Source organism: Engraulis encrasicolus, chromosome 22 (genome assembly GCF_034702125.1).
Source record: "Engraulis encrasicolus isolate BLACKSEA-1 chromosome 22, IST_EnEncr_1.0, whole genome shotgun sequence".
In the NCBI taxonomy this organism is placed as follows: domain Eukaryota; kingdom Metazoa; phylum Chordata; class Actinopteri; order Clupeiformes; family Engraulidae; genus Engraulis; species Engraulis encrasicolus.
The window spans coordinates 17,702,557-17,725,056 of NC_085878.1; the positions used below are offsets into that span (position 1 = coordinate 17,702,557).

Below are 22,500 nucleotides of genomic sequence, written 5' to 3' on the forward strand. Positions count from 1 at the left end.
CACACCACACACACACACACACTACACACTACACACAAACACACACACACACACACACACACACACAGACACACACACACACACACACAGACACACACACACACACACACACACACACACACACACACACACACACACACACACACACACACACACACACACACACACACACACACACACACAGAGGGAGGGGGTAACCACACATGGTTTGCACATGCATACACACACAGGGCTTAATGATCACTCAAGTCAAACAGAGAGTGGGGGGTGTGGACCGCCTTTCTCAGGAAGCCCATCTTGTGTGATGGACAGAAATAGGCCGTTTTGCAATCACACATCAGCCAAGTGACGTCTGGCTCAGCCAGCTTAGAGTCTCCAGCCCAGAGCACATGGGACTCGGGCCCAGGGACAGAGGGGGCCCAAAATTGGCTCCTCATTACTTTGTATGTATTGGGTGGGGGGCCTTTTCAGATATCTTCTTCCTGGGCCTGGCCAAATCTGTCAGTGGCCCTGCAGTCAGCCATACTCCCCCTATTGTGGCAGGGACTGAGCAATCGCTTGTGGGCTGGCTTTTGGCATTTGCCTTTCGGCAGCCTGCAATTTGTAATCCTCGGCACAGCGTCGGTGGAAGAGGACGTGCTTGACAATCATCATCGTTCCCGTACACCACCATCACCAACCGTCCTGGGTTGACCTTTTTTTTACCAGAACTTATTGTTGTCCTCCTCTTTGCAAAAGATGGCGGTCACCGCTTCCCGACTCAGGGTGACCGGGTTCATACCGCTCAGGGAAATTCCGTTAAAACTATTGAGGAAAATTGAGGCATGTCATATTTTTGTGTAAAATCTGGAGAGATATTGGTAGAAATCTGTCTGGAGATATTGGTAGAGGTTCAATACCTAAAACCTTTGCTTGTCCTGTGTTTTGATCAAAATGTGTATGCTCAGCAGAAGAGGAGAGGGGAGAGATATAAGAGGACATGCTTGAGAAACACCCACACCCACACCCACACCCACACCCACAACCTGTCCTGGATTGACCTTGTATTTCACCAAAGCTGAGTATTTGTTGTCTGTGTCTATGGGTCGTCTTTCTCCATATAAAAGATGGCGGCCCCCTTACTCCCCTGACGGTGGATAAGGACGTGCTTACTACACACTGGTGAAATACTTTGCCTGCGGAGGAGGCTCAGCACGGTACTCGAGCAGAATTTGGACATTGTTGGCATAGCTACATCCCTTTTCTTCCCCGAGTTTAATTTTAGACGAGCCACCACAGTTTCTGGTTTTATCCTCTCTCTCTCTCTTGCATGCTCTCTTTCCAGATGGATTCACTTCGGTTGATGGCCGTTATGGCAGCATTTTCGCATCTGTCCCTGATATTTTAGTTAACAAAGTCACAGATTGGGAGTGAAACATGGCCATGTCGCAACAATCAGCCCTGCATGTTTTTTTTAGAAATGTAGGTTTTTTTTGTGTGCGACTGGCATGCTTTTTAAAATGTCACATTTCCATCGATCCATTGTGATGCTGCCCTCTGCGTGAACTTTCAATGGAATGTGTCAGTCAGCCAGTGGGGTTGCATTCAGGTTACAGAGTAGAGAATCCAAGTCTCCTGCCTCCGAGGCCCTACAGTGAAGCCATGACTTTCTCCCATCTTTTCCCCTCTCTTCTTTTCCCCTTGCCTGCTAACACCTTATGCATGAAAAATGAGGCCCCTATTTCGCTATAGACTCCAGGGGATTGTTCGATTATTTGACAAGAAACAGGCAAGCTCGCGGCCGGACATGGTCAGTCATAATTTAGCACGCACGCTCCTGTCTGTGTGCCATGCGTGCAGTGTAGTGCTGCTTATGAGAATGTGCTCTGCTTTCTGCCTCTTGTGCGGGAGGCTGGGAGGGGAAGGTCATTAAAGGTAGTTCTGGAGCCAAATGGTAATATTCTCTCTCTACTGCCTGCAGCAAAGGAAGCAATCAGACCTCCTCTCATGTAGTGTCAATGGAGGCCTGCACTGGCTTCCTGTCTGTCTCTCTCTCCTCCACTATCTTAGGTCACATGCGTTCCTGACTGGCTCTGGCTCTGTCTCTGTCTTCCTCTGCCTCTGTCTTCCTCTGTGTCTCTCTCTCTCTCTCTCTCTCTCTCTCTCTCCACCCTCTATTTCTGTCTTTCTTACTTTTTTTCTGTAAAGCCTCTCTTCCATACACACACACACTGCACTTTCCTACACTTCTAGGAGGATGTGATCGATCGGAAAGCATCAAAAGTTTGTGTTGGCAATCTGCTTGTGTCACGGTGTTAGGGGGAAACACGGCGTGTCCACTATATTGATTCTGTTCTCTCTCTCCCTCTCTCCTTCTCTCTCTTTCAGACTCAAGTTGGCGAGGGCAGAGTGTACAAGTGCCTGTTCAACCACAAATTTGAGGAGGCAATGTCTGAGAAGGTAAGTTACGCCCTTTACCTCAGCTCACCCACACACACACACACACACACACACACACACACACACACACACACACACACACGCACGCACGCACACACACACACTTTCTGTCAAAAGGGGGATCGATTGTGTATTTCTCCATGCTGTCCTACTTTCTGACAAGTTAGATTCACACTGCTGGGTGTTTTCGGATCACATGCTCTGGGGATTTGTTGCACGCTTCCGGCAGCCTACACAAAAATGAAGCCGGGCGAGAGCAGAGGGGCATGACTCAGTTAACTTTGGAGCTGCTCTCCTATTATTACAGAAAGCCACAGGAATGGCCTGAACATGGGGCCTATGCATTTGCGTGACATGTTTTTATATACACGTGTACTACATATGTGTATGCATATGTGTGCATGTGTTGCGTTGGGTATGGGTGGGTTAAGCATGTCAGTAAAAGATGCCTGTTCTCTCTCTCTCTCTCTCTCTCTCTCTCTCTCTCTCTCTCTCTCTCTCTCTCTCTCTCTCTCTCTCTCTCTCTCTCTCTCTCTCTCTCTCTCTCCATATAGTGCCGAGACGCCCTCACCACCAGACAAAAGCTGATTGCTCAGGACTATAAGGTCAGCTATTCGCTGGCGAAGGCCTGCAAGGCCGACCTCAGGAAGTACCGCTGCAACCTGGACACCAACATGCCCCGTGCCCGCGAGGCCCGCCTCTCCTACCTGCTCCTCTGCTTGGAGGCAGCTGTACACAGAGGTGTGTGTGTGTGCGTGCATGTGCGTGATTGAGTGTGTGTGTGGCACAGAGAACCTCCATCATTGACTTTCCACTAAAGTCAATAGAACTGCTTATGACACAGACCCACAGCTCTTGTAAGAATCAGATTGCGGATGCTGTCTGAAAATTTGAAAAAAAAAGTCTGTCTGGCCTTGGTACACCACGGTGCCCCTACCCCAAATAGCATAGAGCTTGGAAGGCTTGTTTCAGTTTCTCCCATTGAATGCCCATTTCAGTGTCACCCCAGTTTGCAGTCTCTGAATCACTTCCTATTCTCCTTGCTGTCTGTCCTCATTAAAGGCTAAAAAACCTTTGATTGTTGTAATTAGGCGTTCTGTTCTGTTCTGTTCTGTTCTGTTCTGTTTGCCAATAAACCAGCAACATTGCCCCTTGCTCATTCCTAACCGCATTAGTAACGACTCCATCTTGTGTTGCTGTGTTGGTCAGGGCGTACGGTGAGCGGCGACTGCCAGGGCGAGATGCTGGACTACCGGCGCATGCTGATGGAGGACTACTCGCTGAGCCCCGAGATCGTGCTGCACTGCCGCGGCGAGATCGAGGCCCACTGCTCCGGCCTGCACCGCAAGGGCCGAACGCTGCACTGCCTGATGCGCGTGGGCCGCGGCGAGAAGGGCGCCAACATGGACAGCATGTGCCAGAACGCAGTAAGTCCTACAAGACGTGTCAAGCCAGGTTTAGACTTGTCCTGCACCGAGGTTGACCGACCTGCCAGAGGTTGGGGGGGTGGGGTGTTCAAAGATCTGCACCTCGTTCTATCCGCTAGCTCACCGGTCGACAACGGATTTCAACATTTCAGCCTGGGAGAACTATACGTTCAGCTCTGCAAGGTGTCTGTTCAGCTCTGCAGATGGTGGCATGGTGGCTCAGTACTAGTATAAACCTAGCTTTAGCTTATCCTCTCCGCTCCTCTCCTCTGCTCTCCTAGCCTCTACCAAAAACACATCCCATTACATTTTTCTGATTTAGTGCAGATGAAATATTGTGCTCATCCCCAGTGGAAGGCTGATTCAAGATCTGATTAGCAGAGTTCTGCAAACTTGAAATCCTTTTTTTTTTACACTTAGTCCATGGCAGATATGTGAGAACTTCGTCCTGATCTAACCTGGAATTTCTAAAGAAAGTCCACCACCACCACATTTTTTTACTGTTGATGGCCATGTAGTAAGATCTATACATGCACCAGGTAATTTAGTGTAGTATGCAAATGACTGCACTCTTACTATAGATTTGCATACTGGCTGTTTTTCTTCTGAAAGAGTACTATGAAAATGATGTTGAGAGTATGCCGTGTGTGCTAAGTGTATTTCCTGGTGGCAGAATGCAGTTTGCAACACTGACTTACTTGGTATTTTCATATCCGTTTTGGCAGTGCTGCCAATGTGTGTGTGAGTTCAAGTATGGTATTGGATTATGTGGAATGATCAGTGTCAAACCACATTAAAGCTGACAGCGGTCGGGATCTGTTGCTCTCAGTTTGAGGAACTCTGGAATGGATCTAAACATGTTGTGAAGGAAAATGACTATACAGTGGCATATAGCTAAGCATGTTGTGTGAGGAACACTGTTGGCAGTTGGCACCTGCTCACTCCTGGCGCATGTTCACATGTTTCACACTCACAGAGGCAGCCAAGGGCTGAAGTTCACCTCTCACAACACTCTTACTGTGGTGTGAGGGCAATAGAAATCAAATGGCATTGCTTTCTCTTCACTCACAGACACAGAATGTCTCTCTCTATCTCTCATTCTCTGTCTCTGCCTCCATCTCTCCCTTGTGCACTCAGCACATATAGAACAGCCCCCCTATAGACACCAGGACCCTGTTTTTGTGCGTCTGGGTAATTTAACCAAAGCGAAGCATTTAACCTCGTAATAGAGTTTTACAGTTTTGTTTTAGCCGGGAGGATAATGCCACAAGGCTCTGCTACCCGCAGACTGTCTCCCTTTTCTCTGTTTTAAAATACCTCACAGAAGATTTATGATTTGGTGGTTCCAAAGTTACAGTAGAGGTTGTCCTCAAAGGAGAGATGAACCGCTGAGGAGACGTGGTGGAGGTCCGTTGCGCCGTTTTGTTTCGCCGTCTGGGCTCGCAAGCTGTCCCCAGTTTTTCTGGACTAATGAGTTAAATCATTCTCATCAGCGGAGCAAGCAGCACAGAGCTAGCTGGCCGCTCCTGTGTTCAACCTCTACACGCCCACGTGCACACACACACACACACACACACACACACACACACACACACACACACACACACACACACACACACACACACACACACACACACACGCTGCTTCTCTCTTGGCCTCCTTTGTGTCTTCACCAGCTCCCGTTCTGTTGTTCTCGGCGGATCGCAGCAAGCTGTGTCGTCTTCTCACCTGCGCTCACAGTGTTTGTGGGGTCTGTTAACGTTTGGCTGAGATGCAGGGGAGACATGCCCTCCAGCTAGAACCACAGAGGCTGTTGTGTTTAGCCCATTTAGAGATACAAATCTGCTGTGTGGGCAGTGATGTATGAGGCAACATTTTTGTTTAGTGTGTAGATGTTGCCAGGCATTGTAAGTATAAAACTGGTGCTGCTTGTGCTTGGGCAAGATTAAGGTGGTGTTAAGCAAGGGTTTTACAACCCTGTTTCATCAGCTTACACTGCAGCAGTTTGTGTAAACATCAGGTGTGTCTTGTCATGTTGCCCAGTGGTGCTGCTTTAAAAATGTTGGATTGCAAGTCACCTTTTGTAGAATGAAATCATCCATTTGTTCATTCCTTCATTCATTCATTCCATCATTCATGAGTGTAGTGTTGCCTTGGCTAAAATGTTGTTTTTACACCCAAGAAAATAACTTTCAAATATGGAACCTGTTGCATTCATTCATCCATTAATTAATGCAATTAATCTGTCCATTTATTTTTCCTACTCTTTTGCCGTCTCCATTTTTAGTGCCTCTCAGTAGTCCCCTCATACAGTTCCCTCCACAGGCTCTCACCATGTTCAATCATCTCTGTCAGTTAGTGAGGGCTGTGCTGGGCTGATTTAGCACAGGGAGAATGTTGTCCTGATCAGGAAATGTTGCTGGGAGACTGTGGAACCATGTTTGTGTGTGTGTGTGTGTGTGTGTGTGTGTGTGTGTGTGTGTGTGTGTGTGTGCGCTTGTGTGTGTTTTTGTGTGTTTGTAATGTTTCCCTGCCTTTGTGTCTGCAGCTCCAGACGCTGATCCAGTCGGCGGACCCTGGGGCCGACTACCGCATCGACCGGGCCCTGAACGAGGCCTGCGAATCAGTCATCCAGACCGCCTGCAAGCACATCCGCAACGGAGACCCCATGTGAGTACATGTATCTAATATTGATGCTGTGTACTGTGCCCCTGTGTTGTTTACGGTACACAGCGTTGTTTACGCTGTATGTATCGGTGCTCTCTGTGTCTGTGCGCTTTGTGAGTGATGGTCTCTAGTTATATATTCTTTTCCATCACCTCGGCAGGGCTGAGATGAAGAAAATGAAAATGAAATGAATCACTTTTTTGAGGGTGAGGAGAGCTATTTTGACACGCCTCAGTGTGAGGCGTTGATTAAAGTGTCATGGCTGTGAATTAGCCAGCAGACTTAAATTGCCGTATCACACCACTGATATGTCTCTGAGTCTGCATCACCCCCCATTCTCACCCCGCGTCCTCGCCTTGCTTTGTGCTCTCATTAATGCGCTCTACTGTAGCCAATTATTTAGGCTTTTGTTTTCTTTTCTTTTTTTTTGAAGTAGACTACCCTCTCCTATGAATGCATTCTTTTTTTTCAGTCATTGTATAGTCAACGCGTGAGGGAGAGGAAGGGGGAGGAAGAGGGGGAGGGGTGGATAGAGAGAGAAGAACTGAAATGGAATTCAATTGACTCGGACATCAGGCGCCTGTGAACTTTTGGCGAAAACTCCCCGCTGAGTTGAAGGGGGCCTCTGTGACCAGCATACGTAATGATCTAACAGCCCGCGGAGACGGAGATGGCACAGACTGAGCAAGCTGTCACTATCAGCACAGTGTGTGTGTGTGTCTACGCGCCCGTGTGTGTGTGTGTACGCGCCTGTGCGTGCATGTGTGCCTGCGTGTGTGTGTGTGTGTGTGGTGCGTATGTGTATGTGTGGGCACACAAGCCTGTTTGTGTGGTGTCTTTGTGAGTGTGTGTCTCAGTGAGAGAGAGCGTGTATAGTTAAGTGTGTGTGTGTGTGTTTCCTAAAATGTCTTGTCGCGTGGCCACACGCAGGCTGGCTAATGACAGTCCCCGCGTGGAGATGTATTTTTCGTGTTCAGTCACTAAAGACTTTGTCACAGTCGAGGGGAATGGGAGCGAACGAAGGAAGAGGAGGAGGAGGAAGAGGCTCTGCGACGTGTCATCCCTCCATCCCCCTCTCCCTCCCCAGGGTCTAAAAGGGAGCAGTGTTGCTGTTATCCCTAATTGGGGATGTCGTGTCTAAGAAATGTTTTCCATGCTCAAGAGTTCTACTGATCAGTGTCATCGGAGTCCTTGGTTTTGTTCATGTGTGTCTGTTGTGTGTTTGTGTGTATGTGTGTCTTGGGTTTTGGTGTATGTGTGTACTTGAAGGTTCCCTTTTTAACTAAGGAGTGTGTGTGTCTGTGTGCGTGTTGCTGTGCGTGTTGCTGTGCGTGTTGCTGTGCGTGTTGCTGTGTGTGTGAGAGTGTGTATGTGAGAGTGTGAGAGTCGGTGCGCGTGGCGTGTGCGTATATGTGATGATTCGGTATCCTCTAACCTGTGTGTGTGTGTGTGTGTGTGTTGCTGTGTGTGTGTGTGTGTCTTTGTGTGTGTGTGTGTGTTGCTGTGTGTCTGTAGGATCCTGTCGTGCCTGATGGAGCACCTGTACACTGAGAAGATGGTGGTGGACTGTGAGCAGCGGCTGCTGGAGCTGCAGTACTTCATCTCCAGAGACTGGAAGTGAGTAGTGTGCCTCGCCTCCTAACCAACACAGACACACACACATACACACACACACACACACACACACACACACACACACACACACACACACACACACACACACACACACACACACACACACACACACCTTGCCTTGGCTAATATTCTAAAACAGTGGATCTCAACCTTTTTTGAACAAACGCCCCCGTGGCATCATCGTAAGCCTCCCAATGCCCCCCTTGACCCCATCATAAGCCTGCCAACACCCCCATTGTATTGAAAAATAAAATGGACTAGTGCTCCCCAATGGAATCTAAGAACCACCCCCTCTCTGCTCTATCCTTCTCAACGCCCCCATAGAGCTGCCAAACGCCGCCTGGGGGGGCTGCACCGCCCCTGTTGAGAAACACTTCTCTAAAACAAGGCCACTGGAGTCAAGCGCCACATTTCTGCCGATTTTTAATTGCTGTCGCCGGCCATCTCCTCCAGCCATCCATATTTGGCTGCCTCTGAACCTGCTGCAATAATAATGACTTCTGGAACCCAACATCCCTTTGTCCTGTGCTGTTTTTTGACACACAATTTCAAAAGCCTCTGAGCCCTTTTTTAAGGGGGGTTATTTGAGTGGCTATTTATAAGTGATGTCAAGCGCTCGTCGTCAAATCTGTCTGTGTTTGTGTGTGAATGGCTGAAACGAGGCGTGTTGTAATGAGTGTCAAGTGCTTAATTGTCAGTGCCGCCTCTTCAGCAGAACTCTGTGGCACGAGTTGGCCAATTGCGCGTGCACACACAGATTCAGAACACACATTTATCAATGTTGCACAGTGCAGCACTGCATAACACACACACACACACACACACACACACACACACAGACCACCCTGTCCCCCAATCCCCAATCCCTGCTCCTGGCTTTATGGGGCTGACACTGCAACATGTGGCTGGCCGCCGCCAACACTAATGCCTCTCGGACGCCTATACAACGTCATTCACAGCCCATTACGTCTAAGTAGTTTTTAATAGGGCAGCACTGCGAACGCCCGGCTCTGTGTAATTGTCCATTATGACTGACGGCACTCATCCTCCCTCCTTAATTGGTAGTTTGACTGATATCTCTCTGCCTTTGATGCCCTCGTTCTCTCTTATGCGCTCTCTCTCTCTCTCTCTCTCTCTTTCTCTTTTTGTACTTGTCTGACTGTATTTATCTCCCTTCTCGTCTTTTTGTCCTTCTGTTTTCCTGTCTTCTCTGGTGTTCTCTTTGTGCCTGAATCTTTTCCTTTCTGTATCTCCTTCTTTCTTGCATTCTGTTTCTTGCATTCGCTTACACTCTCTCTCCTCCCTCTTCGTCTGTGTGTCTGGGTGTGCTTGTGAGTGGCAGACTGTTTGTAGTATTTTGTGTCGATGGATACACCTGAGCCCAGACGAAGCCTTGAGGGAACCCGGGGCTACATCTTTAAGCTGTGTGTGTGTGTGTGTGTGTGCGTGCGTGTGCGTGTGCGTGTGGGTGTGGGTGTGCGCGTGCGTGTGCGCGTGCGCGTGCGCGACTCACTCCACTCGCTAAGAAGATAACACTGTATCTGTGTGTATGTGTAGGATGTAAATAGTCACTGGCCTCTAGACAATCATGCCACACCTGACACAGATGTGTTGGTCCGCCTAGTGCAGGGATGTGACTTTCCTGTCTTCTCATTCTCACACAGCAAACATGGGCCATCTGAGCTGAGCTGAGCTGAGCTGAGCTGTGCTCCCGGCAATCTGAGACCCTGTGGCTTTCAGTGTTTACACCCCATGCAGCAGATGCAGCAGAAACATGGCTGCTGATTTTAATCGCAGCAAATGCTGACATGATGTTACACTTTTTGCTCCGTCAACCACATCCTGATTCATCATTAGCGCACTGCTTCACTGTTTCAAGTTGAGCACGGCACCGCAAAATATTATTCAAACTTCAGGGCATTTGATTTCGCCTCATCAAATTGCATATGGTTATCATGTCCAGATGCTCAGTTTTGGACCGTGTTACAGAAAGAAGAATCCTTAGGTTTCCCCGAAGTGGAAATATAGAAATCCAGGAATACTAATGTTGCATTTGCCACTGATATATGGTTTCATGGACATTGGCTGCGGTTGTGTGGAGGTCATTGCAAATGGATCTGCCGCTTAAAGTTCTCTGTGGGGGGAAAAAAGAGAAAAAAAACAGAGAAACTTTTAGTTGTCCCTCCATGACCTTTTGTTGTCTTTTATTCTCTTCCCGTAACTCGGACGTGTTCAGCTAATGCCTTGTGGGCCAGGTTTGGCCCTTTTCAAATTTCCTACGGACCACCTGGGTCCTTCTTCTGTCTATGGTGTTACATGCAGTAACATACGGCGTAACCAGGTTCAAAGGTGAAATGGCCATCTCACACTGACAAAGGTTGAAACGTTTATGAGACGATTATTGAAGGAAAAGAATATCTGTCGCGTGCTTATTTATTTATTACTTCTTAATTTAATATTACTTTTGTGGCCAAGTGACTAACTTAAAATCAAATGTCTATTAAGTAGGGGTGGGACTCGATTAAAATGTTTAATCACATTAATCTATAGGCTTTGAAATTAATTAATCGAATGAATCGCATTTTAATCGCATTTAAATATCTGACTTTAGAACAGTGAAAAAAAAATTTTTTTCACATGGAATTTCAATAATTACAATAAAAAAGCTTAATCTAAATATTATTCATTTTTAAAAGAAGAGAGAACTCCATCTCAATTTCAGCAGGCTGTTCACCATCAGGCATAATTCTGCCCTCCACTGGTCTAATCCAGAACAATGTAGCTATATCACACTGCGATTAATTTTTTTAAATCATGTTAATTAATTAATCGAATCGTGTGATTAATTCATCAAAATTAATGCATTAATGTCCCAGCCCTACTATTAAGTCTTATTTCATGTTTCAAGAAGCGATCCCTCCTGGTACTATGAATTAAATTGCACTGTCTTAACTCTTGGCAGGCTGGACCCCATCCTGTACAGGAAGTGTCAGAGCGACGCCTCCCGACTCTGCCACACGCACGGCTGGAACGAGACCAGCGAGCTCATGCCCGCGGGCGCCGTCTTCTCCTGCCTCTACCGACACGCCTACCGCACAGAAGAGCAGGGCAGACGGGTGAGTTTGGCACAGATGCCCAAATTTCTATGCTGCTGCATGAGATGCCATAGCCGCTAATGCCTGCCATGACGTTTGTGGCCCACAATAGAGACAGTAAAAAGTAAATGTCTACACCTGGTGGGTCGAGATTTTGCTCGTTTTAATAAAGCCCTGTGGTTGGTGTTTCAGTGTGCAAACATCAACTTTTTATTGTCATTTATGATATTTTGGTCCTGCACCTGACTTTAGTAAGGAAAGATGTGCTAACAAATTGAAAGGAAATCGACAGTAGAAGCAATTAAAACCTGCTTAAGAAAGTTAAAATCCCATGGGATTTTGCCTGTAGAGGTGCTCATTAAAATGGGGATTTTACTTTACTCGTATTCTTCTGCCTGGCTGAAGATTTGTGCTTGGATCAGTTATATCACTCAGTTTGCTTGATTAAGTATCAGTAGACTTTTTACTCTATGAACTTAGGGTTTTCACATCTATTTCCAATCAGTTTAGATAAGGGTATTAAGATAAGATGTGAGATTTGTCAGGATACCTATGATATGCAAGGTTAATACGAACAACAGTAGCATTAATTGCTATTTTGGAGAGGGCTGTGAGATTAAAAAGGGTATGCTATCTTAGTTTAAAAAGACCTCACATTCTGAAATAATACTGAAAGCAATGTTTTTTATTTTATTTGGGAAAACCTAACTGCCCATGTTTTGAATTTAACAGCTCGAGCCAGAAGAGTATGTAAGTGTCAAATGCTGTTGTGGTGTGGGATTTTTTTTTGTACCAATCATGACTTATCATGTGATTCCAATTCTGGTCTTGTGTGAGCCGTGATTATGAATGATCAAGCCCTGGAAATCACTGGCAACGCGGCCAATTTTACAGTGTCAAGCCCTTGAGTGATTTAATTATGATTAATTACAGGCAAATAAATGCAGGCTCATATTTCAATAATTGGAGCTTTTGGCCATGGTGACGGATTGTTCTGAAATCTTGTGCCTTGAGTCTTAATTTTGGCTGCATGTGAAGACCCTTTTAATTGTAAACATAAGCTATGCCCTTTACCTTTTTGTTCTCAAACTACCTCCATTGTTTCACATCGGTAAGAGGGTTCCAAAACTCAAAAGCCTGTGTGAACAGCTATGATGCTGAAAATCAAACTCAATTGAAGAAATTCACATGGACATCATGTTTTTGCATTGTGCAATATCTTATTGTCATTTGATTTGTGTTATTAACTGTAAGCCAATTATGTGTATATGCAGTTGTCACGAGACTGCAAGGTGGAGGTTCAGAGGATCCTTCACCAGAGAGCCCTGGATGTCAAGCTGGACCCTGAGCTGCAGAAGCGCTGCATGACCGACCTGGGCAAGTGGTGCAGTGACCGCACAGAGACGGGACAGGTGAGGACACACACACACACACACACACACACACACACCACCATGTTTATTAACTTGCTGTGGAGAGAGAGAAACACATTTATCACACCAAGGGGAGACAGGTGAGGACATGGGGAGAGCGGGGTTCAGGTCAGTGGCGACTGAACAGGTGACCTGGAGGCTATTCCGAGTCAAGTGGCTTAGGGCACTAATCTAAATGAGTTAACTCGACGTAAGTGGTAAACTCCCTAGAAGATGAAGCTTTTGGCTTTGTTTTAATGAAGCTTTAAGACCTGTCGTAACATTCATAAGGTGTGCTACTTATGACTGTACCACTGAGAAAGTCCCATTGACACAGTGAGACAGCACATCACAACACACAAGTGCACACAACGAAATTGCATCAATGTATCATCTGTAACCTTCTGGCTACAACCCTGACTCCCTGACCACTTGCTCATGACTGTCCACTTGCTCTGCGTTACCTAAACCAATGAGCATCTGGAACTTATCTGATTTCAACATTTACAATTTCATCACTGCAACCATATTTGGTTTTCCACTGATATGTTTTCATGTTGCGCAACTGACATAAGCAGTCACTGTGTAGGTCAGTGGTTCTCAACCTTTTTTTGCCTGCTTGCCCTCATCATAAGCCTCTCGACGCCCCCTTGATGTCCTCATAAGCCTACCAACGTCCACTTCAGTATTAAAAAATAAAATTGACTAATGGCAAATAAGCACCGCCCCCTCTCAGCTGTATCTTTCTCAACACCCTCCAAGGGCTCCCCAATGGCCCCCTGTGGGGCTTTAAAGCCCCCGTTGAGAAACACGAGTGTAGGTTGATCCTGATGGCTTCTCTGTTTGTCTGTTTCCCCACAGGAGCTGGAGTGTCTGCAGGACCACCTTGAAGACCTGATGGTGGACTGCAAAGAAGTTGTGGGAAACCTGACCGAACTGGAGTCAGAGGTAAGGTGGTCACAAACAACACTGATGGCTCATTCTTTTGAAACTCGGCCGTCGGTAGATCCGAGGTTGTTCTCCCGACAACCGTTGTAAATGCGTTCTATTGAAACAGCTGGGGACATTACAAACGTCCTAAAACACTAATGTTAAACAAACTAGGAGTACACAGAAGCGCTCCGAGTTTGTGTTTCGGAACCCCGATTTTGAGTACCCATTCTTTTGCACTTTTCCGAGGCGGAAGCGGAAGTTTCCGACAATCGAGTTTCAAAAGAATGCACCATGAAACTCAGAACCATCTGGTCCAAACTCTGAGTTCATAACAACAGACTGACCCCTCCATCTTTTTTAAGTGAACGTAGCATTATAGCCTGTGCAAGAACCTCATTTACACACTAAAACAACCTTTCCCCACACCATCTTCTGCATTCACAATCAGATGTAATGGTAAGTGAGCAAGAGGGGCAAATGAACGTACCCGCCACCCCACCCAGTCTTTTCTGTGTAACACGAAGCAGATATCCCTGTCAGTGTCAGTTGCCTAACCGAGGACAGGAATTGCTGCCCTTCAAGCGGCAAACTTCTAGAGATGTTTTCGCTGACGTGCCGCTTCCACGAATGTCGCCCTGGCGTGTCTCTTATCGCGTGGGCGCAGACAACAGAGAAATGAGACGTCTGGGTAATCTAGCAACGGGAGCTCTGACCTTCCGTCTGGGGTATAGCTTTAATATGTCAAGACAACCAGACATCATCCAGTCTGCCTTTTTGGCCCTGGAAATACAGAGAAGGCTGAGCCCCTTAATATTATCACAAAGAGGAACCGATTCTCTGTTCCTCAGGTAAACGGCTTTGAACCAATAGAGCGTACAGACATTGCTTTGAACAGCTCGCGATGACAATGGAATGTGACAGTGCCAACGCTGGTTAAAAGGGACTGCCTAGTCATTTGTCCCATTGATTTTCTTTCTCCTTTATTCCCCCACCCCCTCTGCCTCTTTCATCCATCTATACATTTTTGCATTCTCTCTCTCTCTCTCTCTCTCTCTCTCTCTCTCTCTCTCTCTCTCTCTCTCTCTCTCTCTCTCTCTCTCTCTCTCTCTCTCTCTCTCTCTCTCTCTCATTCTCTCTCTCATTCTCTCTCTCTCTCTCTCTCTCTCTCTCTCATTCTCTCTCTCTCTCTCTCTCTCTCATTCTCTCTCTCTCTCTCTCTCTCTCTGTCTGTCTGTCTCTCTGGTCTCCCCCAGGACATCCAGATCGAGGCCCTGTTGATCAGAGCGTGTGAGCCAGTTATCCAGACACACTGCCACGTAAGTCCTAACAGCTTCCTCGTCTCAGTCCCTGTCTCTCCTAGTTGCATTTAGACTTTCTCTACAATCTTGGTTTTCCTTGTGGTATTTCAGACACCCAGTTCCAAACTATATTTGGGTTGGTAACTTGCAAAATACAGCACAGGGCTGGGTCTTAAATAAAGATGAGGGATCACCCTTGAAGTGCCCTCTGCTGTGTTGTGGGGGTTATGCAGCTTAACAGCTTTTCATTGCTTTCTGTGGTTTCGCATGAGTGTGGGAGGAGGGCTAGAAGGCATCTCGCTCATGTCTTAAAATGCATGTTCCTCTGCTCAGTGAAGCGTTGCATGGGAGTTGTGACGGTGCTTTAAGCTACCGCCACTACTGCCTGTGAACACACAGGGAGCACTGCCAAGGTTTTCCATGTCTTCGAGACCCACTTTTTACTTCGAAAAGTAATCAAACAAAATTGATTACTGTAGGCTGGTGCTTTTTTATTATGAGGAATTGAAAGTGTTATTTTGATTTCAGCCTAGTCCGACACCCTGCAATATTACATTCTGCATGTAAAAATTGTGAATGCAAATAGATCAGCCCATATCTTTCCAATTTGCTGTGGGTTATTAATGATTTTCTCTATGTGCTGCTTTTTTTCTGTGTAATTATTTCCTGGTTTCTGTGTGCCTGTGACTCACTCACTGTCCTCCTCCCCCTCCCCCCTCTCCGCCTCCTCCTCTCCGCTTGGCTTTCCATCAGGATGTGGCCGATAATCAGATCGACACGGGGGACCTTATGGAGTGCCTGGTGAGGAACAAGCACCAGCGCGAGATGAATGACAAGTGCACCGTGGGCGTCACACACTTCCAGCTGGTAAGATGACAAGGCGCTTCCACCGGAGCCCGTTTGGTATCTCTGTTTTACAAACACGCAAGTGCACACAAACTCACAACTCAAGAACACACACACACACACACACACACTCACACACGCACGCACGCACACACACACACACACACACACACACACACACACACACACACTCACACACGCACGCACGCACACACACACACACACACACACACACACACACACACACACATACACACACGCAGGGAAATTGTATACACACACATGTACATCCACTCATTCAGTAATACATTGTTGCATGGTCACTCACACACACACACACACACACACACACACACACACACACACACACACACACACACACACACACACACACACACACACACACATACACGCTCAGGAGCTTTGTCAGCCAGTGTTGACAGATTGACCTCTTGCATGAGGTGACCTAATCTGAAGTGATGGGATTCAGATTGAGTTTACTGAATTGTTGTGATGGATTTGATAGATTTAGCTGGCAGCAGGTGTTTGTGAGTTTACTTGTGCGTACGTGCATGCATGCCTTCTAGAGGTGTAAATAATATATGTATCGATATATTGTGATACAATCTGAGATTAAATCGCATCGCATCGTATCGTGCCACATCGTATCATGGGGCATTCTTCAGTATCGAAAATAATAGCATCGAATAATAAGATATCGATCGGTATTGAATCGTATCGTCATGTAGGCTGTGATTTACACCCCTAATGCATGCTTGTTCCCGCGTTCCCGTGTGTAGATGTGGGTAATTTGGGAGTTTGAGAGAAAACGTGCTTGCTTCTGTTCCCTAAACTCTCTTGCCAAGGTTAGCGTGCACTGTGGTGTGAACCATTTTTCTTCTTGTTTCATCTTCTTCCATGCGCCCCCTGCTCATCAATAACCCCTCCTCGCTTCTCTCTTGACAGATCCAAATGAAGGACTTTCGCTTCTCCTACAAGTTTAAAATGGCCTGCAAGGAGGACGTCCTCAAACTCTGTCCCAACATCAAGAAGAAGTGAGTGAGCATGCGTTGCAAAGCATTCTGGGTCATTTGAGTAGAGCGTTCACAGCAGGTTCTTCAATGGTTTACTGTAGTTTCTTGAATATTTGGTGGCAACCCAAGACTGGGTTGTGGAGCTGTCCTGGTTGGGTCGTGGACCCTGGTTCATTAAGAATTCAGTGTTTCCCAAACATAGAGTCTAATTTGGTCCAGCATACAGCTTAATAATTGTCAAATGACTTACAGGGGATTGGAAATTGCAGATCCACAGCACAATTTTACAGTAAATGTACCAGTGTGATTGCACCGTTGCTGCAAACCTATTATCAAAGCATGCTGGCTCACCAGACAAAAGCGTCTACAGCAGGATTGGATTGTGGAGCTTTTCTGTTTGGCTTGTGGACACTGATTCATCATGAAGATTGATAATAATTTCGTCCCACGTATTACTTAATAATTGATGAATGACTTGTTAGTAATGACAAAGTTCAGATCCACAACAATCCACTTTACAGACAACCTACCGGTGTGATTTCTGTGAGGCTACAAAACTCCTCCTCAAAGCATGGTTGGTTGCCACTCAAGTGCATTTGCAGCAGGATTTCTTAAATGGCAACTAGTTCCATTTTGGTCGCAGACCCCAATGCATGACAAATTAAGTGTTTCCCTCATTAATTTCCGATCCATATACCACAGCTTAATATTTGACCAATGAGTCACAGAGATGGGGAAATTTTTGCTCCCTAGGGCCCACCAGAACCACTAGATTACAGCACACCTGTCAGTTTGTCTTTGATGCCGCAAAACTCATTATCAAAGCATTCTCAGTCGTACCACACGTGGGTTGTAACCCAAGATTGAGTTGTTGATTCTTCCCGGTTGGGTCACAAACCCTGACTCATAGCTTGTGTTTCCCACACATAAACAAGAGTCTAATTTGGTCCATGCACCACAGTTTAATAATTGACCAGTAACTTACTGGTGAGTGATTGGGGAAATTGTGGCTCCCTAGGCCCCATGAGAACCACTAAAACCTGCCAGCGAGATTTCCTCGATGCTGCAAACGCTACCCTGTGTGACTCAGCCACTGTGTGTGGGGTATGGAGTTGTGTTGCTGCTTGTGATGTTTTCCTTTTCCTTTTCCCATCGAGAGGCGGAGGGGTGGGCAGAAATGAGCCAGGGCCTTTTGTTGTATGGAGTGGTGGTGACTCATCACTGTGCGACAGCTTCACTCCTGGGCCTCGTCTGTCAACAATTGGCCTACACAGACACACACACACACACACACACACACACACACACACACACACACACACACACACACACACACACACACACACACACACACACACACACACACACACACACACACACACATGCACACTGCCCCCCACTCCTCATCCCTCTCTCGCTGCTCTAATCGCTGCCCTTGTTTTGCATTCATGCTCCCCCAGATACCTTTTCTTTTTCTCCCTCCTTTGTTGCTCACTTGCTCGGTGTGTTTTTTTGTGTGTGTTTCTTTTTTGTTTTGTTACTCATTTGCTCTCGTCTCCCTCTCCATCTTTTTTTTTCTCGCTTGTTTGTTCTCCCTCTGTCTCCCCGTGTCTCTATTTGTGGTCTCCGCCTCTTTCTCTCTTTCTCTCTGTTCCTCTCACCCTCTGTCTTCCTCTACCTTTCTCTTTCTGTTGTTTTGTTGTGCCTCCCATCTCGCTGTCTTCATTTCTCTCCGTTTCCTCTTTCCCTTTATCCGAACTTGCTCACCTACTCACTTGGTCATTTAATCTCTCTCTCTCTATCTCTATCTCTATCTCTATCTCTATCTCTTTCTTTCTTTCTTTCTTTCTTTCTTTCTTTCTTTCTTTCTTTCTTTCTTTCTTTCTTTCTTTCTTTCTTTTTTTTCTTTCTTTCTTTCTTTCTTTCTTTCTTTCTTTCTTTCTCTCTCTCTCTCTCTCTCTCTCTCTCTCTCTCTCTCTCTCTCTCTGTCTCTCTCTCCGTCCAGGGTGGATGTGGTGGTGTGCCTGAGTACCACGGTGAGGAACGACACTCTGCAGGATGTGAAGGAGCAGCGCGTCTCCCTCAAGTGCCGTAAGCAGTTGCGCGTGGAGGAGCTGGAGATGGTGAGTGAGTCATGGGTCCTTTACACCCTGAGGGCGGCCAAAATGAGTTTCTTGGCGGTGGTGCATTTAACTTTTTCAGTCGCGTGCAGTGTCTCTATGCTACTGTGCTGGTGTTTTGGTCGTATCTGTCCTTCCCTACGTCCATGTTGTTCATCTGTTGAACTGACGCTGGTTTACTATTTGGAGGGTTTGCACACAGCATGGGTCTGGACCTTACTTTTATACCAAAAAAATAAAATAAAAACAGGAGAAGATGCTAGTGATAGTCAGTTATCAGATGCCTTGTAACTTTGAGGTGAAGCTCACCATATGGCATGCTCAGACACCCTCATGCTCAACCCCCTCCTCCTCTGCTTCCCCCTTCATCCCATACATCCCTCCCCGTCTCCTTCCCTGATCCTTCTCACTACACCCTCCAAGCCCTGCTGTGTGGCCTTGGCCGTTTTAGTTTTATGGGGCGCCATCGCAGCTTAGAGGGTGGCTGACCTTTTGGGATGTGTGTCGTAGCAGCACAGGCCACTTGCTACTCCTGCTTCCACTCCCCGACAAGCACGACAATCAAACCGCCAGCTCGTACTTGACCTGAGGCCTCTTGCGTGTCTCGTCCTGGCTAAGGGTGCATTCCAACATGCGACCTTGCGTCCTCCACTTGGGCTTGTGGCCTCACGTTTTGCTGATGCCCCGCCTCCGTGGAGAAAACAAATACGTTTCCCCGTTGTTAGCCTGGTCAAAACAATTTTGGGAGGACTATTCTTCATTTGCCATCCTGTTTAAAAATGAGAATATGTCTTCACAATTGAGCTTTTGCGAGATATTGAAATATAATGCTGTTGTCAGTGATGTCATCATGACATATTACTTCCTGGTATGGGGCCACAAGCACAAGTGGAGGGTACAAGGTTGCATATTGGAACGCACTCCAAGTTATACCGGTGCTGCTGCTGGCCGGTGCACCTCGTAGTAAAAATAACCCGCTCCCTCGTTCCGTTCTTCTACCAGACCACTGGGCCGCAGCTGGAGGTGTCAGTCTGTCCTGCTGTGTAGCTGAGGACTCGGGGGCTGTCTCCACTTGCTTTCTGCCCAGTACGGAGGGTGTGAAATAGCAGCCGGTGCTGGTGGGGGAACCTGCTGGGTGGAGGACTGGGGGACGTGCTGTGAGGACAGCCATGGTGATAATGGGACTTGGCCTCACCGTTCAGCTTGTTTTTCACGTTCTGTAGAGCACTTGCATCTCTATTTACCCCCGTTGTCTGCTATCTTTTCGTTCTCCCTTTCTCCCTGCTTTTGATGCTCTCTCCTTTGACACACTCTCTCTCTCTCTCTCTCTCTCTCTCTCTCTCTCTCTCTCTCTCTCTCTCTCTCTCTCTCTCTCTCCCTTGGCATGGTGCAATGGCTGTATTGTGATAATGAATGATGGGGAAACGGTGTTAAAATAAAGGCATTTTAAATCTCTCGCTCTCGCTCTCGCTCTCTCCCTCTCTCACTCTCTCACTCTCTCTCTCTCTCTCTCTCTCTCTCTCTCTCTCTCTCTCTCTCTCTCTCTCCAGTCAGAGGACATTAGGTTGGAGCCTGAGCTTCACGACTCCTGTAAGGGTGACATCAAGAGGCTGTGCAATGCGGTGGAGTTTGGCAATGCACAGGTACACAAGTTACATCAGCAGCACCTCTTGTTATGTACACATACACACCTGCTTTTGCCTGGCCAAAAGTGTCAAAGCCCTGTTCAGAAAAGTGTACAGAATAAGTTCGTTGACAGAAATGTGGCATTACTGTAAGTGCATGTACTGTATGTTTTTGATATACGGCAGTCAATATTAACATGTTTTTTATCACAACATTTTTTTTAATGAGTTCCATATTTCAAATGAAGTCTTGAAAATGAAAGTCATATCAGAAACCAACATATATTGAATAAAGCAACAAAACAATAAATACCTTACTCAGAAGTGAACATCAGTGTTTGGCGCCACAAGGGAACATGTCCCATTTACACCTATGTCTTAGATAGGCTTGGAAGGCCTGTAATATTCTGAAGTACTTGAGTACTGAAGTATTGAGTTTTTTCTCAACTTCCCATCCATAGATGATCGAGTGTCTGAAGGAACACAAGAAGCAGCTGTCCATGCAGTGCCACCAGAAGATCTTCAAGCTGCAGGAGACGGAGATGATGGACCCGGAGTTGGACTACCAACTCATGCGCGTCTGCAAGCAGATGATCAAGGTCAGCGTCTATGGCTCGCTTTTCTCACATCTGGATCACATAAGTGGAATTGACTTTGTGTTGTGTTAGAGAGAGCGTAAAAAGTGGCAAAAGTGTTTTGGGTGCTGGCGGAGTGTTTTGAGTGTCACAACTGTCAGGAGAATATTAAAATGCAAATAACGTTATAATGATCTGTGACACAGAAATACATAAACATTTCTAAATGACTCATTAACTACTTCCCCTGATCAAACATAACATTTCACATCAGGTTATTTTGCAGTCTCTGCTGTCCAGTGGGGGAAGGTAGCCAACAGGGTTCTTGTTTATGTTTTCCCACCATTGTTTAACTTTACCTTGGCCTCAACATGGAAGTTCGGAAGATCGCCCATCACCTGGTTTTGTCAATATTGCACCGTATGCATGCATCTGCGTACCTTGTGTCTGGTGTTCTCCCATGAGCAAAATTGACACAAAATGCACACGGCAACACGGTGCACGAAATATGCCTGCACACACGCATATACTATTTATCTGAACATAGTGAAAGTAGAGTATATTTGTGGCTCTGAAGAGGATATGCAGGGCTTTATAAGCCTTCTGCAACATAGGGACAGGACAGGAGTAACTTGCAGATAAACGAGGTGAAACCACGTTCCTCCTGTATCTCCATGCCCCAATCTGCTCTGTGTGAAACAGAAAGGAACATCGGAACTCCTGAAAAGCCCTCAAAGTTTATTACAGCATATAATGGTAACATTTTGACCCATTGGAGTCTTCATCGTGTGTTTTTTTGGCCTAATGAAGACCCTGGTGAGGGAAAATGTTGCCATTATGGTGCAATAAACCTTTATGAAGTTACAGCGGTAGTGTGGGACAATCATTTCTCTGTTATTTATTGCATTTGCTATTCTGCACCTGTCCTCAGCGAGGAGGGATGGGCACACATTTACTCTCCTCTCTCCTCCAGCCACTCGGCTGCTGCTGCACTATTAAAGTGAACTAAGGGAAGCGCGGTATGAGGGTGGTGCAGTGGCTGTGACTGTGACTGTACATCGTTAGCATTCACCTCAGGCCCCTGCTGCTGCTTGCTGCTCGCCGCCGAGCACGTATCCAGCAGTCATTAGCCCCTGCACCACCCCCACGCTCCCGTCCTCACCTGTCCTCCATCATTATAGTCATTTATCTGTCTTCTCTCGTTACTCCTTCCTCTCGCTCTCTCTCTCTATCCCTCTCTCTCTCTCTCTCCCTCTCTCTCTCTCTCTCCCCGCCTCGCTCCCTCTCCCTCTTTTTTTTTTTTCTATACCTCCTCTCCTTCACTTTTTCTTGCTTTGTCTCTCCACTCCACACCTTACCCGACCCCTCTCTCGCTCTCCTGTGCTGTCTTCTTC

At 46.7% G+C, this 22,500-nt stretch overlaps 1 protein-coding gene across 1 annotated transcript in view; it reads left to right on the forward strand.

Moving 5' to 3' along the window:
- glg1b (golgi glycoprotein 1b) overlaps positions 1 to 22,500 on the forward strand; it is a 65,033-nt gene that overhangs the window by 29,801 nt on the left and 12,732 nt on the right. Inside the window, exons 6-19 of the mRNA XM_063188408.1 lie at positions 2,368 to 2,439; positions 2,994 to 3,180; positions 3,649 to 3,866; positions 6,415 to 6,536; positions 8,049 to 8,150; positions 11,131 to 11,284; positions 12,538 to 12,675; positions 13,537 to 13,623; positions 14,862 to 14,924; positions 15,660 to 15,773; positions 16,719 to 16,807; positions 18,792 to 18,909; positions 20,457 to 20,549; positions 20,993 to 21,130. Coding sequence (XP_063044478.1) covers positions 2,368 to 2,439; positions 2,994 to 3,180; positions 3,649 to 3,866; positions 6,415 to 6,536; positions 8,049 to 8,150; positions 11,131 to 11,284; positions 12,538 to 12,675; positions 13,537 to 13,623; positions 14,862 to 14,924; positions 15,660 to 15,773; positions 16,719 to 16,807; positions 18,792 to 18,909; positions 20,457 to 20,549; positions 20,993 to 21,130 — 1,695 coding nt within the window. The remainder of the gene's footprint in view (positions 1 to 2,367; positions 2,440 to 2,993; positions 3,181 to 3,648; positions 3,867 to 6,414; positions 6,537 to 8,048; positions 8,151 to 11,130; positions 11,285 to 12,537; positions 12,676 to 13,536; positions 13,624 to 14,861; positions 14,925 to 15,659; positions 15,774 to 16,718; positions 16,808 to 18,791; positions 18,910 to 20,456; positions 20,550 to 20,992; positions 21,131 to 22,500) is intronic.